Source organism: Laetiporus sulphureus (genome assembly GCF_001632365.1).
Source record: "Laetiporus sulphureus 93-53 unplaced genomic scaffold LAESUscaffold_6, whole genome shotgun sequence".
In the NCBI taxonomy this organism is placed as follows: Eukaryota; Fungi; Basidiomycota; class Agaricomycetes; order Polyporales; family Laetiporaceae; genus Laetiporus; species Laetiporus sulphureus.
This window is the reverse complement of record NW_024468515.1, coordinates 579,343-595,552: the sequence shown is the minus strand read 5'-3', so window position 1 is coordinate 595,552 and position 16,210 is coordinate 579,343. Positions and strand designations below refer to the sequence as shown.

The 16,210-nt window shown below is 49.7% G+C and overlaps 6 protein-coding genes across 6 annotated transcripts; 2 read left to right on the top strand and 4 right to left on the bottom strand.

Annotated features, from left to right (window-relative positions):
- Window positions 1–1,308: 1,308 nt before the first annotated feature.
- Window positions 1,309–1,691, bottom strand: LAESUDRAFT_694558 (uncharacterized protein; the record flags this gene model as incomplete). Its single annotated transcript, XM_040906206.1, has 2 exons — window positions 1,476–1,691; window positions 1,309–1,413 (listed from the first exon to the last, which is right to left on the bottom strand). Exons 1-2 carry the CDS (start codon window positions 1,614–1,616, stop codon window positions 1,309–1,311), a joined length of 246 nt encoding a protein of 81 aa, XP_040767753.1. The 5' UTR covers window positions 1,617–1,691.
- A 3,108-nt stretch (window positions 1,692–4,799) lies between these two features.
- Window positions 4,800–9,263, bottom strand: LAESUDRAFT_711842 (uncharacterized protein; the record flags this gene model as incomplete). Its single annotated transcript, XM_040906875.1, has 15 exons — window positions 4,800–4,957; window positions 4,998–5,210; window positions 5,242–5,294; window positions 5,879–6,104; window positions 6,238–6,355; window positions 6,388–6,473; window positions 6,522–6,616; window positions 6,872–7,044; window positions 7,302–7,423; window positions 7,462–7,483; window positions 7,908–8,004; window positions 8,143–8,333; window positions 8,622–8,763; window positions 9,076–9,078; window positions 9,181–9,263. 15 exons carry the CDS (start codon window positions 9,261–9,263, stop codon window positions 4,800–4,802), a joined length of 1,782 nt encoding a protein of 593 aa, XP_040767752.1.
- A 3-nt stretch (window positions 9,264–9,266) lies between these two features.
- Window positions 9,267–10,879, top strand: LAESUDRAFT_694554 (uncharacterized protein). The gene is made up of 8 exons (XM_040906205.1): window positions 9,267–9,555; window positions 9,610–9,765; window positions 9,820–9,898; window positions 9,951–10,059; window positions 10,121–10,140; window positions 10,203–10,270; window positions 10,323–10,363; window positions 10,412–10,879. The coding sequence occupies exons 1-8, from the start codon at window positions 9,325–9,327 to the stop codon at window positions 10,731–10,733; spliced, it is 1,026 nt and encodes a 341-aa protein (XP_040767751.1). The 5' UTR covers window positions 9,267–9,324; the 3' UTR covers window positions 10,734–10,879.
- Window positions 10,880–11,226: 347 nt separating this feature from the next.
- LAESUDRAFT_468754 (uncharacterized protein) lies at window positions 11,227–11,852 on the bottom strand. The gene is made up of 2 exons (XM_040902585.1): window positions 11,402–11,852; window positions 11,227–11,348 (listed from the first exon to the last, which is right to left on the bottom strand). The coding sequence occupies exons 1-2, from the start codon at window positions 11,755–11,757 to the stop codon at window positions 11,336–11,338; spliced, it is 369 nt and encodes a 122-aa protein (XP_040767750.1). The 5' UTR covers window positions 11,758–11,852; the 3' UTR covers window positions 11,227–11,335.
- A 1,564-nt stretch (window positions 11,853–13,416) lies between these two features.
- Window positions 13,417–14,780, bottom strand: LAESUDRAFT_796739 (uncharacterized protein; the record flags this gene model as incomplete). The annotated part of the gene is made up of 9 exons (XM_040913979.1): window positions 13,417–13,608; window positions 13,705–13,731; window positions 13,785–13,828; window positions 13,880–13,967; window positions 14,024–14,083; window positions 14,245–14,278; window positions 14,325–14,568; window positions 14,622–14,672; window positions 14,726–14,780. Coding segments are annotated over 9 exons (795 nt in total), but the record flags the coding sequence as incomplete, so codon positions are not given.
- A 1,013-nt stretch (window positions 14,781–15,793) lies between these two features.
- On the top strand, window positions 15,794–16,069 carry LAESUDRAFT_626641 (uncharacterized protein; the record flags this gene model as incomplete). Its single annotated transcript, XM_040903345.1, has 1 exon — window positions 15,794–16,069. A coding segment is annotated over one exon (276 nt), but the record flags the coding sequence as incomplete, so codon positions are not given.
- Between the last annotated feature and the right edge of the window lie 141 nt (window positions 16,070–16,210).

The window sequence follows — 16,210 nt, the reverse complement described above, 5'->3', positions numbered from 1 at the left end:
GGCGCTAAAAAGACGGGCATTCCCTGCCAATCGCTACTAGCAGCTAGTAGCTTCCTTACAACAGTCGAAGTTTAACAATCGGAAGTTACGTGAATTTCTGGAACTTAGGAAGACTTAGTTCAGCCCCAGGTTCGCTTTCTCTACGTGCTGATTGTCCATCCCAAAGCTGGAACATCTTGGTAAGTGTTCCATCGAGCCATCTGCTGATAATGTTAACCAGAGCAGTATCAGCTACGTGCAAATCGTTTAAACTGATATACGAGTCGGCGAGAAAAACAGACTCGCTCAGAAGAGACATTAAGATCGTCGAGGACCGGAGCGTCATCAAGTCAAGCGACCGTGTGGTGCAACCAGTTTCGCAGCCGGAAAATACATCTCACCCAATTTTAGCTGTCCTGTATTCCATGCGTTCATCATCTCTATCGCTATGTGACCCTCGCTCATCTCACCGACACTTGTTCACCCGCTTCATCGCCGCAGGGTGCAAGACTGCTTTTATACCCTCCAGCAGTTCCAGGCTGAAGTTCCGGCCTGGCCCAACGTCTACTGCAAATGCTCCAGGGACCAGAGGATTAAATGCCTCCAGAATCATGAAGTGCTCGCCTAGAGTCGGCTTGCACATCTCTCAGCTCGTCCACACCTGCAATTTGGCTCAATATTTTGTACACTACACGGCCGCAAAGCGAGTATTCACACCGCTGTAAACATTTAACTAATTGTCTGCATTCGCTCATTTTTGTTTTAGCATATATCTGTTTCCCATAAGCTGCAAATTCTCGGTCCACCGTTTTATCCTCGTCCCAGAGGTCTATCAGTTCGCCCCAAGTGCAGAAGGCCGGATGTCAGACGCGAAGTAGTAGGTTATGAACACCTGGAAAGATCTTGCACGACAGGAAGCTCTGCAGTACTGCGACCTCTCGACTGCAATCCGCGTTGGAATTGTCATACGATCCTGTGCCATGAAGTCGAATTGGATTGGGAAAGCGAAGCTCCAGCATAATATGTACCAGATAACTCTAGCCCGCAGACGAGCTACGCATATGTTCAACGCTTCGGTAAACCTACAAGTACGTGTTTTACAGCCAATACGCAAAAGAAATTCAGTGCTCTCATCTACCTCTACGTTACTCCTCCTCTTACTCCTCCTCGTCTGAATCAGACATAGTGCAATCAGAGTGGCTATGGGAGCCACTGGCCGTAGCACCAGCCGTGCCTAGACAGTTCCTGCATCGCTCCGGGCATAAATTCATGACAAGTGACTGGTCAGGGAGCGTCCTGCAGCGCGCGTTAGAACGTCGACCAGGACTGTCAGCATCTTCCTACAGACCATTCCTCCGTACACTCGTTCGTGCAGTCGTGCTCGTCAACATTGTGAAACCTGCTCCGCCGGCATGTCACCCGATTGCAGTCGACCTGTACACAATATTCTGGTCAGTCGTGAAATAACATATGCACGACGAACAGGCCGTCCGCACAAAATTACGGCGATCCAGGAGTTGGTGGCCGCAGCCATACTCGGTGTAAGCGAGCAGGTAGTAGCACATGTCGGGGATAGAGCGCGAGATGATGGAGTCAGGCAAAGATGGCAAGGTAGATATACAGCGGTATGCGTACATGAGAGAAGGGGAAAAGATCTGCGACTTTGATCGCGCCGGTCCATGACCCCGACTAGGAACGAGAAAATGGTAGCCCATTAGCACGAAGAAAGCTTGCATTGAGACATGCGATTGTCTGTGCCTTCCTATGCGGCATCTATTAAGTCGCCCAGCGGACCCCTCTTCTTTTGCAAACGTGATAGAGACAGTGGGACAGTCATCGGGAAAATTGGCCGCTGGGTGAAATGATGCAGATCACTCCCCGCTCGAGCCGGGGTCCGGTATACTGGCTCTGGAAGGAAACAATGAGCGGCATGGAACTTCGTCCTCCGGGAGACAGATGAGGCGCGCAAGGGTGATTGGCAATGCACTGCAATAGTGAACATGTCTAACTTAAATACTAAGCTAACGTATATCCTCAAATCCTGTGTAATCAGATCATCTTCGGGCACCGCGCCGACGTCCATGAAGGCAGTAAGGCATATTTGCCGGAGGCAGAGAGAACATCCCGCCGGCTTGGCACATACTACAGCACTCACAAGACACCAATTATAGAAATGCCCCGCATAGAGAAGTGCATGTAACATCCATCGTAACCTTTGAATGAAGTCCGGTATGGGGGATCCGAGCGATGGGAACTGAGTTATATGAAGAGCAACCCGAATACCTTGAACGTACGTGTGCGGCCCCGCAGATCACCGGCCAGATAGTCCAGGAAAGTGTAAGTCTCCGTTCGACAACTTGATAACACAGTCGGCAGAGGCTTTTGGCCATCACTTCCAATCGGACGCCTGTTGCCTGAGATATTCCCAATTTCCCTTTAGTCGCAGGCGCAGGCCTCACGCATCTGGCAAGATGTTGAAAACAGCAGGAGGTTTCGCGGGTCTGAGTATGCTGGGCTGGGAGACACGGGAGCAGGCGGTGGTACGCGGATCATAGATATGAACTGACTGGTGATCATTCTTCTGACAGGCTCGCTGCGTCGCGCGTAGATCATCTTCCTGCATTTGGACCTTGGGCGAAAGACCCTGCTGAATCTCCTGACTCGTGGAGCAGCCGGCTTCGTCTCAACTATGTCTCGCCTCTTTCTCTTTGCTCTCATGTGCCTGACTCAGCCATGTTTGCTCTCGAATTCTAGATAATCGACCATGACATACAACGATATCGCGGGTCTCAGTCATGGCCACCGAATAGCGACTAGTAAGACTTCAGAGTTTCAACAACACTCACCCATCACATGTCGGCTGAGGCGATACACCTGAAATTCGCTAGAATAAATCGAGGTAATTCATGATAGCAGTACGATTGCTTAGCTTAACGGAGGTCATCCTCGCATCGCAGACCGCTCAGTAACGTAGAGACGTCTATACCAATTGTGAAAGGCAGGCTGTAATTTGCCTCACCTTTCACCCGTTAGGCCCGGATTCCGCGCCTATTTCGTCATTCCGTACGCTAAGCACTTCAATCAATTGAATAACACTCCTCGTTGGTGGAGAGTGAGCCATGAGAATGCGTTGCGCGATGTTTAATGTCGGTGATACATCCGGCGAAGCACAGACGGAATATATCCGCTGCCTACAGGCTGTGTGCTCAACGAAGGCGTTGGAGACCTTGTGTGGTGAGTGTCTTAACGAAAACAGCCGTCTAGGGAGACCACCTTCCGAGCGTCAAAGACCCCATCGATGCGCCGACATGACACATAGATAAACTCTTGGATAGCATCTTAATCGGATACAATGTGCACATTTGAGGACGCTCCACCAGCCAATTGGAGATGACGGTCCGGAAAGTTGACAGCATAGAAAGGAACCAGCGAATAACGATTGTGTCGCCCGGTTGGAAGTACGCTTGCTGGAACGCGCACAGGTCTGACCGCTCATGAGGCAAGATCGTCCTGTACAATATCAAGAACAGAATCAGGATGCCATGAGGTGTCGCGGGATAGAGCAATGAGGAAGAGGACAGGACAATCTAGTGACCATTCCCAACCATGATATAGTTGGGCATTAATATACCGATGGACCTCTGGCACATGATAGAGCCATCCACGTGGGTGACAGGCAAAGGGTTTACCAGCATTGTTCAGTTGCGGATGAATATGCGCCAGGAAAGCCTAGTTGAACATTGATTAGACTAGCAGGGGGCATTTGAGTAGGTAATGATATGCTGGAGGTCGTCATTGCTGAGTTGAACTCCATCGTAGGCATAGCAGACTGTAGAGAGTAGTCCGTTGAAAATGTCACCACATGAAGACGATGAGGTAATATACCCAGATAAATGGTGAGTACGCGAGCAGAAGTGTAAGGCCAACAATGTTGAGCTAGAATTCTAGAGTAAACATGGCTGAGTCAGGCACATGAGAGCAAAGAGAAAGAGGCGAGACATAGTTGAGACGAAGCCGGCTGCTCCACGAGTCAGGAGACTCAGCAAAGTCTTTCGCCCAAGGTCCAAATGCAGGAAGATGATCTACGCGCGACGCAGCGAGCCTGTCAGAAGAATGATCACCAGTCAGTTCATATCTATGATCCGCGCACCACCGCCTGCTCCCATGTCTCCCAGCCCAGCATATTACGCGCGAAACCTCCTCCTGTTTTCAATATCTTGAGGCCTGCGCCTGCGACCGAAGGGAAATTGGGAATATCTCAGGCAATAGGCATCCGATTGGAAGATGAAAGCAGCTTCCAAGGCCGATGATGAAGCTAGATACCGCGCAAACCTACGGGGGTGCGATAGTCTATCGCAGAATCTGCTTATGAACGAAACGGAGTGACGGTCCGAGGCGTGCGTCTGCGGGGCTGTGCGCGAGCGGAAGAAGTGTGAATGCGACTTCTCCCACGCGCGAGGGAGGTGGGAAGATACTGAGGTTGAATCTACGGGATGGCGATGGGACGAACGTGCGATTGCGGTGTCGCCGTTGACGATGAGCTAAACCCGAAGTCAGGATGATGGGAGAAAAAGGAGAACGCGCAGCCATAGCATGACTGGTCGGTATGATTTTTCAGAATGCCTCTAAGCGCTTCAAGCCGGTTCGCCGTGTTCGCGGAAGAAAATGGCACAAATCAGGAAAATCCCGCCGCGTAATGCGACTATGTACATCAATATTGCTCTTACTGTCTTCACTTCCAACGATGGGAGAGTACGACGATGGACTGCCAATTAATTCTGATTTACTTGAACCGCAATCACTTGATATTTCCTGTATTGCTACCCGCTGCGTCGATGGGAGCGTGGTGATCGCACGAGCACGAAGTTGAGCGTAGGTGCGTCGTGACCCATGTCGTCTGACACGTTGAAGACGTCTGCCACGAAAAGAAGCAGCACAGGCATATCCTCCGAGTCCTTCGTGCCGGCACCGAAGCGAGCTGGGCCGCACTGGATCATGCACCACCTCCGAACATGTACGTTCGTTCGCACAGCACGGCACGTCCTCAGTGCTCAGGTCCTGGACCCAGAAGCCCGTCCGCCCGGTAGTAGCTGCGATGCGCTGCGCCGGACCCTTGGGCCGCACGTCGGGCGATGGATGTCGCTTGCTTGGGGCGAGTGCCTCATATGTCACGGACTGTGTGAGACCTGCGCTGTAAGTGCCATTGCAGCAGCTACCCGCTAGGCTGGACTCTGGAGCAGGAGCCATCTGAACATAACGCACCTTCGAATGCCCATTCAGCGAGGAACGACGATTCACCTCGAGCCGTGGAGGGCCTGCGCGAATTACTATGTGCACTCACGCGAGTCTCTGCGCTTGCAGGCGTTCCAGCTCATACGCACTGCGGTGCCCTTGTTGAGAGTTGTACGGAAGTAGGACGCGGACTTGTAGTTCTGTGCGTGCTTTGCTTACATAATCACGTAGCCGGACATGCATGTCCGACGATTGTCACCTCAGCGCTTGGTTACAGCAGTGACCCGCATCAATATATCGAGGCCCAGGTGAGTTAGTAAAGGATTCTGTATTTGGCTTTTATTTATATATCGTAGACGTCCACTCTATTCCGTGTTGAAGAAGTATTTTGCATAGCACTCGCATCAATATACCGAGGCTGAGACATTCGTTTTATTCCGTGTCTCACAGCCTCGTGGATTTTCGCCTTGGCAAAAGCCATTCCCCATCGGGAAGACCTGCGGCAGCACCAGCCTAGTATCATCGGTCCAAAATTGGCTTGCGCGTTAGAAGAGATTTACAGGGCAACCTTACGCTTGTCGCCGCTGACGAAATATGCTGCTAGCCGCTTGAAGATGCAGACAAGGGACCGCAATAAACCAGAGCGGATCGCCAGTGACCAACCCACTGGGGGCCGTCGCCCAGGCAATCGGCTGCCCTATCTCTCTCCTGCAAAACAAATTTCCGAGATCGCGTCCAGATGCTCCAAGATGCCCTGTCCACACCGATGATCTTCCAGATCGCGGAGATGGCGAACTCCGGCCCTTTATCAAAAACCGCAGCCACGATCTCGCTCCAATGCATCCGGGACAAATCCTTCTTCTGGACTGCTGACGACTCTACAAATCCCGAACCTAGAAATTGTTGGGATTATCTGTACCTATTCTCAGGCTGGTCCTTACTCAATGCTCTTATCGCGACCCCAATGACGAGTCGTCTGTGCTTCCAATCAAGCTTGCATCACTGGCAACGAGAAGGGAAACAGACGTCGTGAGAAGTGTGTGTGTCTGGCCTTTCTCGTGTTGACACCTCCCCTTCCACTCGAAACAGTTACTTCTTGTCCATCCGTCCTGCCTCGCTTGTCACGGATTTTCCATCTACTTTCCTGCCGGATCATAGCCGCCGACGGTCACGCACGCCTGTTGGCAACGTCTGGCCCAGACCCTCTCGTTGGAAGCCGGCATTCATCAGCTGTGCCAGACTCGCTCGCTTGTTTGCTTTCGCTGGAGAAGATCAAACTGGACGCGGCCCACAGCCGTATTGCTACACACGCTCGGGCATTGCGGGCAGGAAGGACAGCAGCACTTCAAAATCAAGACATTCACCCAACCCGTGCACAGGCGCATTGCTCGACTTGTGAACAGGCCTGCACAACAGTCGGTCGCCGGATGCTATTATGAATCACTCTGGAGACCGTTGGTTCGTCCCTTTCGGCTTTTCGCGCCAAACACGGGGCAAGCGAGAGGAGGAGTAATAAGGAAGAAGAAAAAGGATGACGAAGGATGAGCTCAGACACTGTGCACACCTCCGAAGTATCGACCTGCCACTTTGATACTGCACTCTCGAGTCTCTTCACGTCCCTCAACTCTTCTGTTGTCTCGGGATCCTTCGTTTGGCGCACGTGCACCATGCGATCGAGTGAATCACACTCATTGCAGTGACTCCTCTGATTGTCTGCGGGGCACCAAATGCTCGAGGCACAGCTCGCATCTTCCGCCGCCATCCCGCTTTTCGCTTATCATGGCGTGTTGAGACATCACAGCCATGAGCCGAAACGGCAACTGGAACTGGGACCTGCACATGAAGACAGTGCCTCGAGACAGATATTCTCTCAACCAGCAAAAGCACGAGCTAAACGCGAAATTCAATGGCAAAATATAATCTCGACGCTCATCGCGTAGCGCACAATCCGCATTGGCTCTACTCGTGTACTAAACGCCATGGACGCATATGTTCGACCTGCCACGCCCTTATCGCATGCGTTAACTTCGGTTTACCTTAAAGGTGTTGCTGCTGCCTGATCAGGACGCTCTTCTCACCCGCCGACGCACCCCAGGCAATGCTAGGCCATCTGCAGAGTCTGCGAGTGCAGATGGCACTACTCGACAGCTGCGCATGATACGAGGCCTTGAGATCCTCATTTGATGACCCTTGTCGTATCCCAGCACGTATCCTATATATTCCGATTTCTGCACGGTTCAAATGACTCACGGTGCGCCTGTCCCATGTTCCCCTAATGATGCATCTAGGACTCTGTTGCAACAACGTACTCAAAGACGATCTATCCCCAGCAGGCCGACTTAATCTCGAAGACCGGTGCATGCTCATGAAGGCGCAAATTTTGCATTTACGCAATGTTTCGGCGTTATAATTGCCACACGCAACCCTTCGGCTTTATGGATATCCGTTACGGATGTATTCTCATGGAGCTTTGCTTCGGTTCCCAGTCCAGACATGCGTGAAATGAGTGGATGCAATAACCCGCTCGACAATGCGCATACAAGCAAAATTTATCCAACACATATCAATGTCGCGGAGAGCGCATTGCCAGAGCAGCAGCCAAGTTCTCAACATTTGAACGCACCGCCATCAAGCATCAGATTCCCAGATGGTCATCTTATATTAGCAGCTGAGACAATGTACGCACATGTGCTTACAAAGATCGCGCAACATCGAGCATCTCGGCGCCATCCAATCTTCCATTCTGTTGCAGTCAGCTTCATGATGCTCATGACGTTATGGGATGACGGTACGCTACATATAGTATGGCATCCTTGGACTAGCGCATCTCTATCCACAGCCCAGCAGTGTTGCAGGAAGATATCGATGACACGGTCTACGATGTGATCAAATCCTGGAGCTTAAAAACATAAAATACGCATAGTCACGTACGCCTTGCATGGTAGGAAGCGCTGGAACATTGCCAATTTTTTGACGCGAGCAGGGAACCACTCGCCTTGGCTCCAGTAGCCGACTTCGTGTCCGCAGACTTGGGAAACGACTGTCAGAGTCGCCTGGGATGGAAGCTCTAGAATGTGTTCTCCAACCGCTTGGGCCCCGAGTAATTCTGTTCCTCCATAGATCTTGGCAGCACGTATCGCAAGCGGCATCTAATTCGGACGAGCCTTGCAAGCATGGCTGAAGAAGGGATTCAGAGTCATGTGGTGCTGGCAGGTCAGATCTGTACTTGTATGTGCCTGCTGTCACGTTGAAGAAAACGTGTAGGACACCCTCACAGACTCCAACTGAGCAACGTACTCATCTGACATTCTCACGCTTAGATGCATGTGCCGTGAGACCGTGTCGACCGTTCACGAGGGCGGCGCGACAGCATCAGCGACCTTCACGGAGCGATGTCAACTTAGGCGCACGAGTGCCACCGTCGTGGTGGCACTCGTGGGACCATTGTGGCGCACAGGGGCCGCAGGGTTCATCTTAGATGAGACAATTTTCTGCTCTGGCTCTGCAGGTTGCTGTTTATATGGCTGACCCTGGCCGGTCCACTCTCCAGAACTATTAATCGATTTTTGGAATTCTTTTTAGTGCTGCTCAAAGCGAGGACGCCCACGACAAGGCCGCTTACCACATCGTGCGGCATTCAACTATTTGACATTGATAGTGTTCAATGACCGGGCGCTTAGAATCATGGCGTTTCGATAACATCATTGCTCATCGCAATCTGTTATGGCGTTGCACTGCCAGAGATAGCTCAATTCCTCATTCTCGAAAGTGCGTTATCATTGCTGATGCGTCGTTCGTATGCTCTGATTTGGCGAAGCAGGTGCCCGGAAAGATTAGCGGAAAACCATCTGTAGTCACACTCACAACCTAGAGCGTCGATGAAAGGCGTTAGCAGATAGGCAGCGCAGCAACGGACTCGTGGCGTGATAGATTGTCAGCTGATGAACTCAGCCAGCTGTGTTGACGTACTTCATCATGATACTGACAGATACGCCAGCGTCTACCTCGAAAATCGCACGCCTGAACGTATTTAATGGAGGAAGCACAGTCATAGAATGAGGTTCCTAACCCTTCCCCAGATATAAACGCCCGTCGAGAGTCGATCGTTTTGCCATGGGAAATGTCCCTCTCATACCTGCAGAGCTTGCGACCATCTGCATAGAAAGCTTTTTCCACGGCATCTTCTTCACTCTCTCCGTAGTCTCCTTCTATCTCTTGTTTCGTCGCCAGAAGGATCTGGGAGCATATGGAGGCCGGAAGCAGTCAGATTCCACATCGCGGACTCGGAAGTCAATCAGGATTTTTTTGCTCGCCGCCGTACTTATATTCCTCTCTAATACCGTGGTCAGTTCTGTTGTCATCATGGGTTGGCTATCGTCTGACCAGAGTCACTGATAGCATTGGATCGTGGCCATCACGCGACTGTTCAAAGCCTTTGTATACTATAAAGGCGGCAGTGCACCGTCGGACTTTTACGCCGATGTGTCACAACCAACGGAACTCATTCAAACTTCCGCGCTTGCCTTTACAGCCACGATCAACGATGCTATGATTGTGGGTTCGTATCATCTAACGCCTTTTGATATGACTGACATCCTGTGGTCGTAGATATGCCGCCTCTGGATCGTGTGGGCGTTCAACAAGGAGGTAGTCATATTTCCTCTATGTACACTTGTCGGCTTAACTGGTGAGGGGAACTACTCACGAGCTAATGAGCGAGAACTGACGGCAAAATATAGTGTGCGGTATTGGATCTATTTACCAAATATCGAAGACCCATATCGGCGAAGACGTCTTCATCTCTGCTTTGGGCCGCTGGCTGACTAGTGGCGCGGTATTAACACTCTGGTATGGACCATCAGTGGTTCTTTCGAAGTCGTCACACTGAATAAATTCTGAAACGGGACAGCACCAATGTATATTGCACAAGTACGTTTCGAAATAGGAACCGATGATGTTTGTCAAGAACGATCCATAATGAATGCTTTCAGCTATGATCGCCTGGCGTATTTGGAGAATCAACTCGGCTGTCTCAGGCCATAGACGTGGCAGTCTGGCGGTACGGCATCATTAAACATTGTGGTTTCCTCCTAACACTTCTACGCACTCAGTCTGTCATGGCTATAATTGTCGAAAGCGCTGCGCTCTACACGTAAGGTCAACATTTCTATGGTGCTTTATAATCTAAATATATGCGTAGAATATGGACCATCTTCTTCATGGTCGCCTACTTGGCTCGATCCAACTTGCAGTTCGTGACCAGCGAAACGTGGGTCTTCGTCGCCGGCATATCCTTCATGCTCATCAACGTACGCGTCGGCATGGGATGGGCCCAGAACGGAACGACCACAATCTCGACATTTGAAGCCGCTTCCGACACGTCAGCTAGCGGTGATCAATCATTTGCGATGAAGCCTTTGGCGGTCACTATCACGTCCACTGTGCACAGAGATCATGAGTTTGACGATGCTCCCGTCAAGTCGTTCTCTCATGAATCTTCCACCTTCATGTCGGATGCTTGACAACGCAATTTTGGACATTGCCTTAGTTAGTGTCTCACTATGCATGATGCCACTGTTCTCATGCTTCACCTGAATTTCGATGCTTGTAAACATGCTGCTGACCGTCTCACATTCAGCCAAACTATGTTACATTATTGACATTGTATAGGCCAACAAAATGGATCACTGCATCCCTCACAACGAATGAAAGTGCAGTACATAAGACAACAGTATATAACGCGAGCAAATAGTTCGACACCGCGCGAGCTTCAACCATGATAGGAGTTTCAGTGTTCTAAGTGAACATCTCCGTACCTCGGTCCTACAGATGTCTGCGCACCTAGCCTGGTTATACCGGACATTAGTTCGTACGTGTCAAAGGGCAAATCACATAAAGATATTGTGAACGGGAGATATGAACAGGCTATATGATACTACGATATTATACGATATGAGAGACAGCGAGAGAGGAAAAACCGGAGATGAGACGAGAAACGGGACGCATAAATAGACCATTACAAACAAAAGACGTAAAAAGGCATCACTGCGGTATCACGGTATTTAAGACGATCCAGACTGAAGAAGAGATAGACAAGAAGAGCATAGAAAAAACATGTAAAACTCTAGACGTCTGATCTAGAACATGGTGATGAGAACGTATGTGGGCATACAAGGGATGAATGACTTACAGCAGCAGAAAAAGACGAATATTATGACGAACAGAAAGACGCGCATCATATGAAGACAATTGGAAATAAGACAGTGACAAAGGCAGGAGAGGGCGACCAGAGAGCTCAGGGCAGGTGATGGACGGACAACAGCAAAACACGAAGGGCAATGATGAACGACAGGAAGACGACGGGGACAAGATGACGAGGAGCGAGAGCAGACGACGTGATAAGTGAACGACGTATAGGCTATACGTCGTTCTCTTGTCACGCCGTCTTGAGCGATGGAGAACGGGCAGAGATCCAAAGAAGGTCACAAGCACTTGGAGCTCTGACGACGAACAATGACTGTACAGGCCGGCGCGCATGAACACCATGGAAGAGGCCAGAGAAAGCAGCAGTCACGAGCTCAAGCTGGTGGTACCACGTTGACGGAATGAGGGCCAGCTGAGACGGAAGGGCACAGAGAATGACGTCCAAAAATGCGAGACTAGAATCTCGAGGGTAGAGGGCGGAACGAGAGGCTGAGACATCGAGGAGGAGTTGCCCGAGATCATAGAAGACGAATCAGAAGAAGACGACGCCGAACAGGTCATGATGCAAGAACCCGCAGAGCCAGACAGACTCGAGGTGTGATGAACAACAGCACCAGAGGCAAGAGACTCCTCTTGAGAGGCACTTGCAGATTGACGACTCCCAAATAAACGCTGCCAGAAGGTCGGCTGTAAGGCTCCAACATTTCTATCTATTTACTATGTTACATAGTTTTAACTGTTTACTATATCTGTTTATTAACAGTTGGGCCTGTACATAGTAAATAGATGTATATATATAGTATAAATAGTTTTATGATGATATAGGGTTATTGAGTGCACAATTGCTAGATTTGACAGCACAACAGTGAGCCAATTAAAAGTCATAGTGTTCAACAGAAGTCATTATTGACAGTTTATCATCATGTAGGTTCATGAACATGAGTTTCTTGTCATTTCTTGTATGACATAAGATTTTCTGGTCATTCCTGGTGCAAGTGTTGACATTGAATGCTTGTTTTCTGCTCACTGTCATGTGCTACAGGTCCTTAAAGGCCTCAACAATCACAAAGGCTGCTCACAGTTGAGTAAAACTCCAACAAAAGATGGGACCAAAAAAAAACTATATAAACTTTATATAAATTGTTTATATGACATATAGATAACTATCTACTATATACTATTTATTTACACCTCAGCAGTGTAAATAGTATAAATAGTTGGAGCCTTAGTCGGCTGCGAGGGCGTCAATAAGGAGGTCGACGTTGGGCCTGAGGCACAAGACCAGATGTTGCAGTCGCTGAGGTGTTGAAAGAAGCGAAAGATGTCTGACAAGTTCGGCTGGGCCGGGCGGTGCCTGACGGCGCGTTTAAAGACATAGCGATGGACAACTGAGACTCCTCAACTTCAACAGAATTTGTCCCTCCTTACACTGCAGTGATCTTCGGCACATGCTCTGTGTATGTGAGTCTGACTGCAGCTTCGTCGTTTCCTCCTCCGATAACTGCGCTTTGACGAGCTCACAGGCCCGGATTGAAATCCCCCATTTTCAAACAACCAAAAGCGCTAATACGAGCGGCACGTATTGTAAGGACACGTGAAAGGTATGAAACGTAGACCATAGCGCATGGCTCGAGCCTTTGCATCGAGCAGTGAGCACTTCAGTGTGCAAACACTCTGTAACGTCGGGAGGTTGAGCTCCTATATATACTATGTATATATTTATATGTATATGTATATTTTCGCATACGACTGGTTGACGTTGTATTGGAACTATCGAAAGGCATAAGCAGACTGATTGAATTGGGCGCTCATCGCGGCAGGATGCAACATTGCGAACGGACAACTCAAACCATAGAACGGTTGTGATGGTCCTTGAAACCGCTGGAGGTACTGTCTGAAGGAGCGAAGACCATGTCAGCCTTCTGTGAAGTATAGTTAGCGACGATGTCATGCAGAAGATATATGTAGTGGTCTGACCAGTGCATCTCCTGTACATATCTCCTACGTAACATCCACATGGAACGCATCGCTTGGGATGGCGCCGTCGTTGCGCTTTGAATCCGACCCGGATAAAATCGTGTTACTAGCAGCATTGAAAGTAGACATGGAGATAACGTCTCCGGATTGCATCATCCTGGCCCGATTGTTGAAGTTGATAAGCAGGGTGTTTGCATACCTAACAACCACAGTGAACTTTTATCCTGCATAAGAATTAACGACGCACAACTTTGAGAGCATCAGCACTCTGAGTAACATGTTAATAGGAATAACAAAGATCCAACGACGGACGCACGGGCACATATGGAGGAATGTGTTCTGAAGGTTCTTGATTGAGACGTGGCAGGATTGCAGGAAAAGAACGGACACACCGGCTTCACGGTAAAGAGGATTAAGTCGATTGTAGCGACAGTTGCTGAGGAGCGAGTGAGCAAACTCATCACGAGTCAGTGATCGCTCAACTGACCAGTCAAGGAGCCAGTCTCCACGACCAAAGTGATGAGTCGATTGACCATGGCGTCGGAGTGCTTCACGCCACTCTTGGATCGTGACAGCTGATCGAGCAACGGAAATCAACGACCTTGACAGGAAGCAGGTAAGACTGACTAACTAGGTATGTCATGGCGACAGCAATGACTATATCCGTAAATGCGCTTCCAGCAAGCCATGCCTAATATCGTTTCTGAGTCAGTCGGACGTTCATCTACATCGGCGTGGAATAGTTCGCACATCAATGTAAGGCGTGACTTGTCCTTCATCGGCGGCAGAGGGCAATAGTTTCAGCTGCTTGCGATAGATTAATCGCAGTTTGATTTACTTCAGTTCACGGACCTTCACACCGCTGGCGATGGCAGCCGACATCTGTCTGAATGCAACCTGGAGAAACTCCATAAGAATGCAAAAGAAGAAACAGAATATTGCATATGATAACTATTCCCGCAACCAGCACATGAGCTCTTGACAGCATGTAGATGCGCCACGCAAAAAAACTTTGAACCCCCGCTGATAACACGCCGCACATGACAGGGACACTGAACCAGCCATTGTAGAAAGTGGCCAGGGCCTTGATGTTACCATAGCCATACACCCAATTATGAAATGCATCAGCTGTAATGAGACCGGTTTGGACTATTTCGTAGGCCAACACGGCGTAGACTGGAACAAAAGACGTCTGGTCTGTGTCAAAACGCATGGTGCTGCATGCGTACCAAAGCATTTCATAGCGAAGCGATCTCGAGGAAAGCAGATGTAATAGATGTCTGCGTCAGGTAATCAGCCATGCTCATGGTTACATGCAACGTTCTGCTCTTACAGACTTGCACGATGAGCATGCCTAGCAGAGCCCAATTAAAGAACATCCCCAAGATCTAGAAAGCAGTCAGTGCTGCATGAAACAATCGTGCACTATAGTCTGTGACTTACCTCGGGGCCCGCCCTACAATGGGATCCTGCATCAGGAAAGTCGCTCAACTTGAAGGGAGAGGCTCTAAGAGCACATACAATAGAGTGTCCTCAGTAGCCATCACTGAACACAGGGCACGAACGATCCTTGATTTTCACTTGGGCCGATGGTCTGTGAGGAAGGACAGAAGAAATGTCATGATTTAAGCAATCACGAAGATGGCCAGTGTGGGACAGCAGGTGATATTGAGCAGAGCCGTCCATGTGAGTTGCTGATGCCTCGACCAAGCCTGCTGTTCGGAATGGAGAGGATACGCTCAGACGAGAGATGTCCACGGTGGCTTCGTGATGTTCTCACCAGGGGTTCAAGATTACTATCGCCGGCAAAAGAAGCGAGGAAAGAATGTTGTATCGTCGATAATCGGAGGCTTTTTGGCCCGTTTCAGGGGCTAACATGCCATAATTCCGATCAAACTTACATGGAGTCCGGCCATCCTTCTGATCACTGCCAGGTGAAACAGAACAATCCGGGCAGCAACATCCAGGTCTCAGCCCGACATCACCGTGCGAACTCGCATGGCAGAATACGATCGCATTGCGCCGATGCCACATGTTTTACGAGCAGATGTGGCGCAGATAGTGGCGCATCTCGGACTTGCTTATTTGCCTTCAATTCGCACTCGAGAAGCGCCGCGTGGCCGCGGCTGGGTCCCTTGCTCGAGGTATGTTCATTGGTTATCACGGGCAACGTGCACAACCGGGTGGCGAGAATACTGGGGACAATAACATTGGAACACCTGTCTCGAGCAGCAGACGAGGAAGCACGCAATGAAGCACCTTCAAATGCGGCAATACGTACCTTGAAAAGACATCTCCATGCCACTGCAAGCCGTGTGATGGGATCAGACTCTGCGAGGTTCCGGCCACGGAGCCAGATCTGGTCAACGTCGATCTTCTTAAATCCGGCAAACATCTGGATATTACGATCAATCCAGATGACCTACATGATCCTGTTGCACAATTATTCGTTGGTGAAGATATAAACATGGATCACTTTGCTTGTACCGCTGGTCCGGGGAAAGATCAGCGGGCGTGTAACATCGCATCGGATGGATTTGCAGCGGCTCGCTTCTTCCACTACACCATCCAAACGATCATAGAAACTCTTTTCGGAGTGGAGGTGTTACCGTTTGGGCGTATCAAGCAAAAGATCGGTATTTTCGGATTCATGAACACATATTTTGGGACGGTGGAAAGTCAAGGCCATGGAACATTACACTTGCATATGTTGATATGGTTGAAGAACTCGCCATCATCGGACGAAATGTCAAGACTGCTTCTCAGCGAAGAATTCCGAGGGAAAATGATAGCATTTATCAAAGCAAACTTCAGGGCG

Coding starts and splice junctions, on each gene's coding strand:
- LAESUDRAFT_694554 (XM_040906205.1), top strand. CDS start 9,325: ATGGGAAATGTCCCTCTCATACCTGCAGAGCTTGCGACCATCTGCATA. Junction 9,766..9,819: donor CGATCAACGATGCTATGATT/GTGGGTTCGTAT, acceptor CTGTGGTCGTAG/ATATGCCGCCTCTGGATCGT. Junction 10,060..10,120: donor GGCGCGGTATTAACACTCTG/GTATGGACCATC, acceptor GAAACGGGACAG/CACCAATGTATATTGCACAA.
- LAESUDRAFT_468754 (XM_040902585.1), bottom strand. CDS start 11,757: ATGGTGTTCATGCGCGCCGGCCTGTACAGTCATTGTTCGTCGTCAGAG.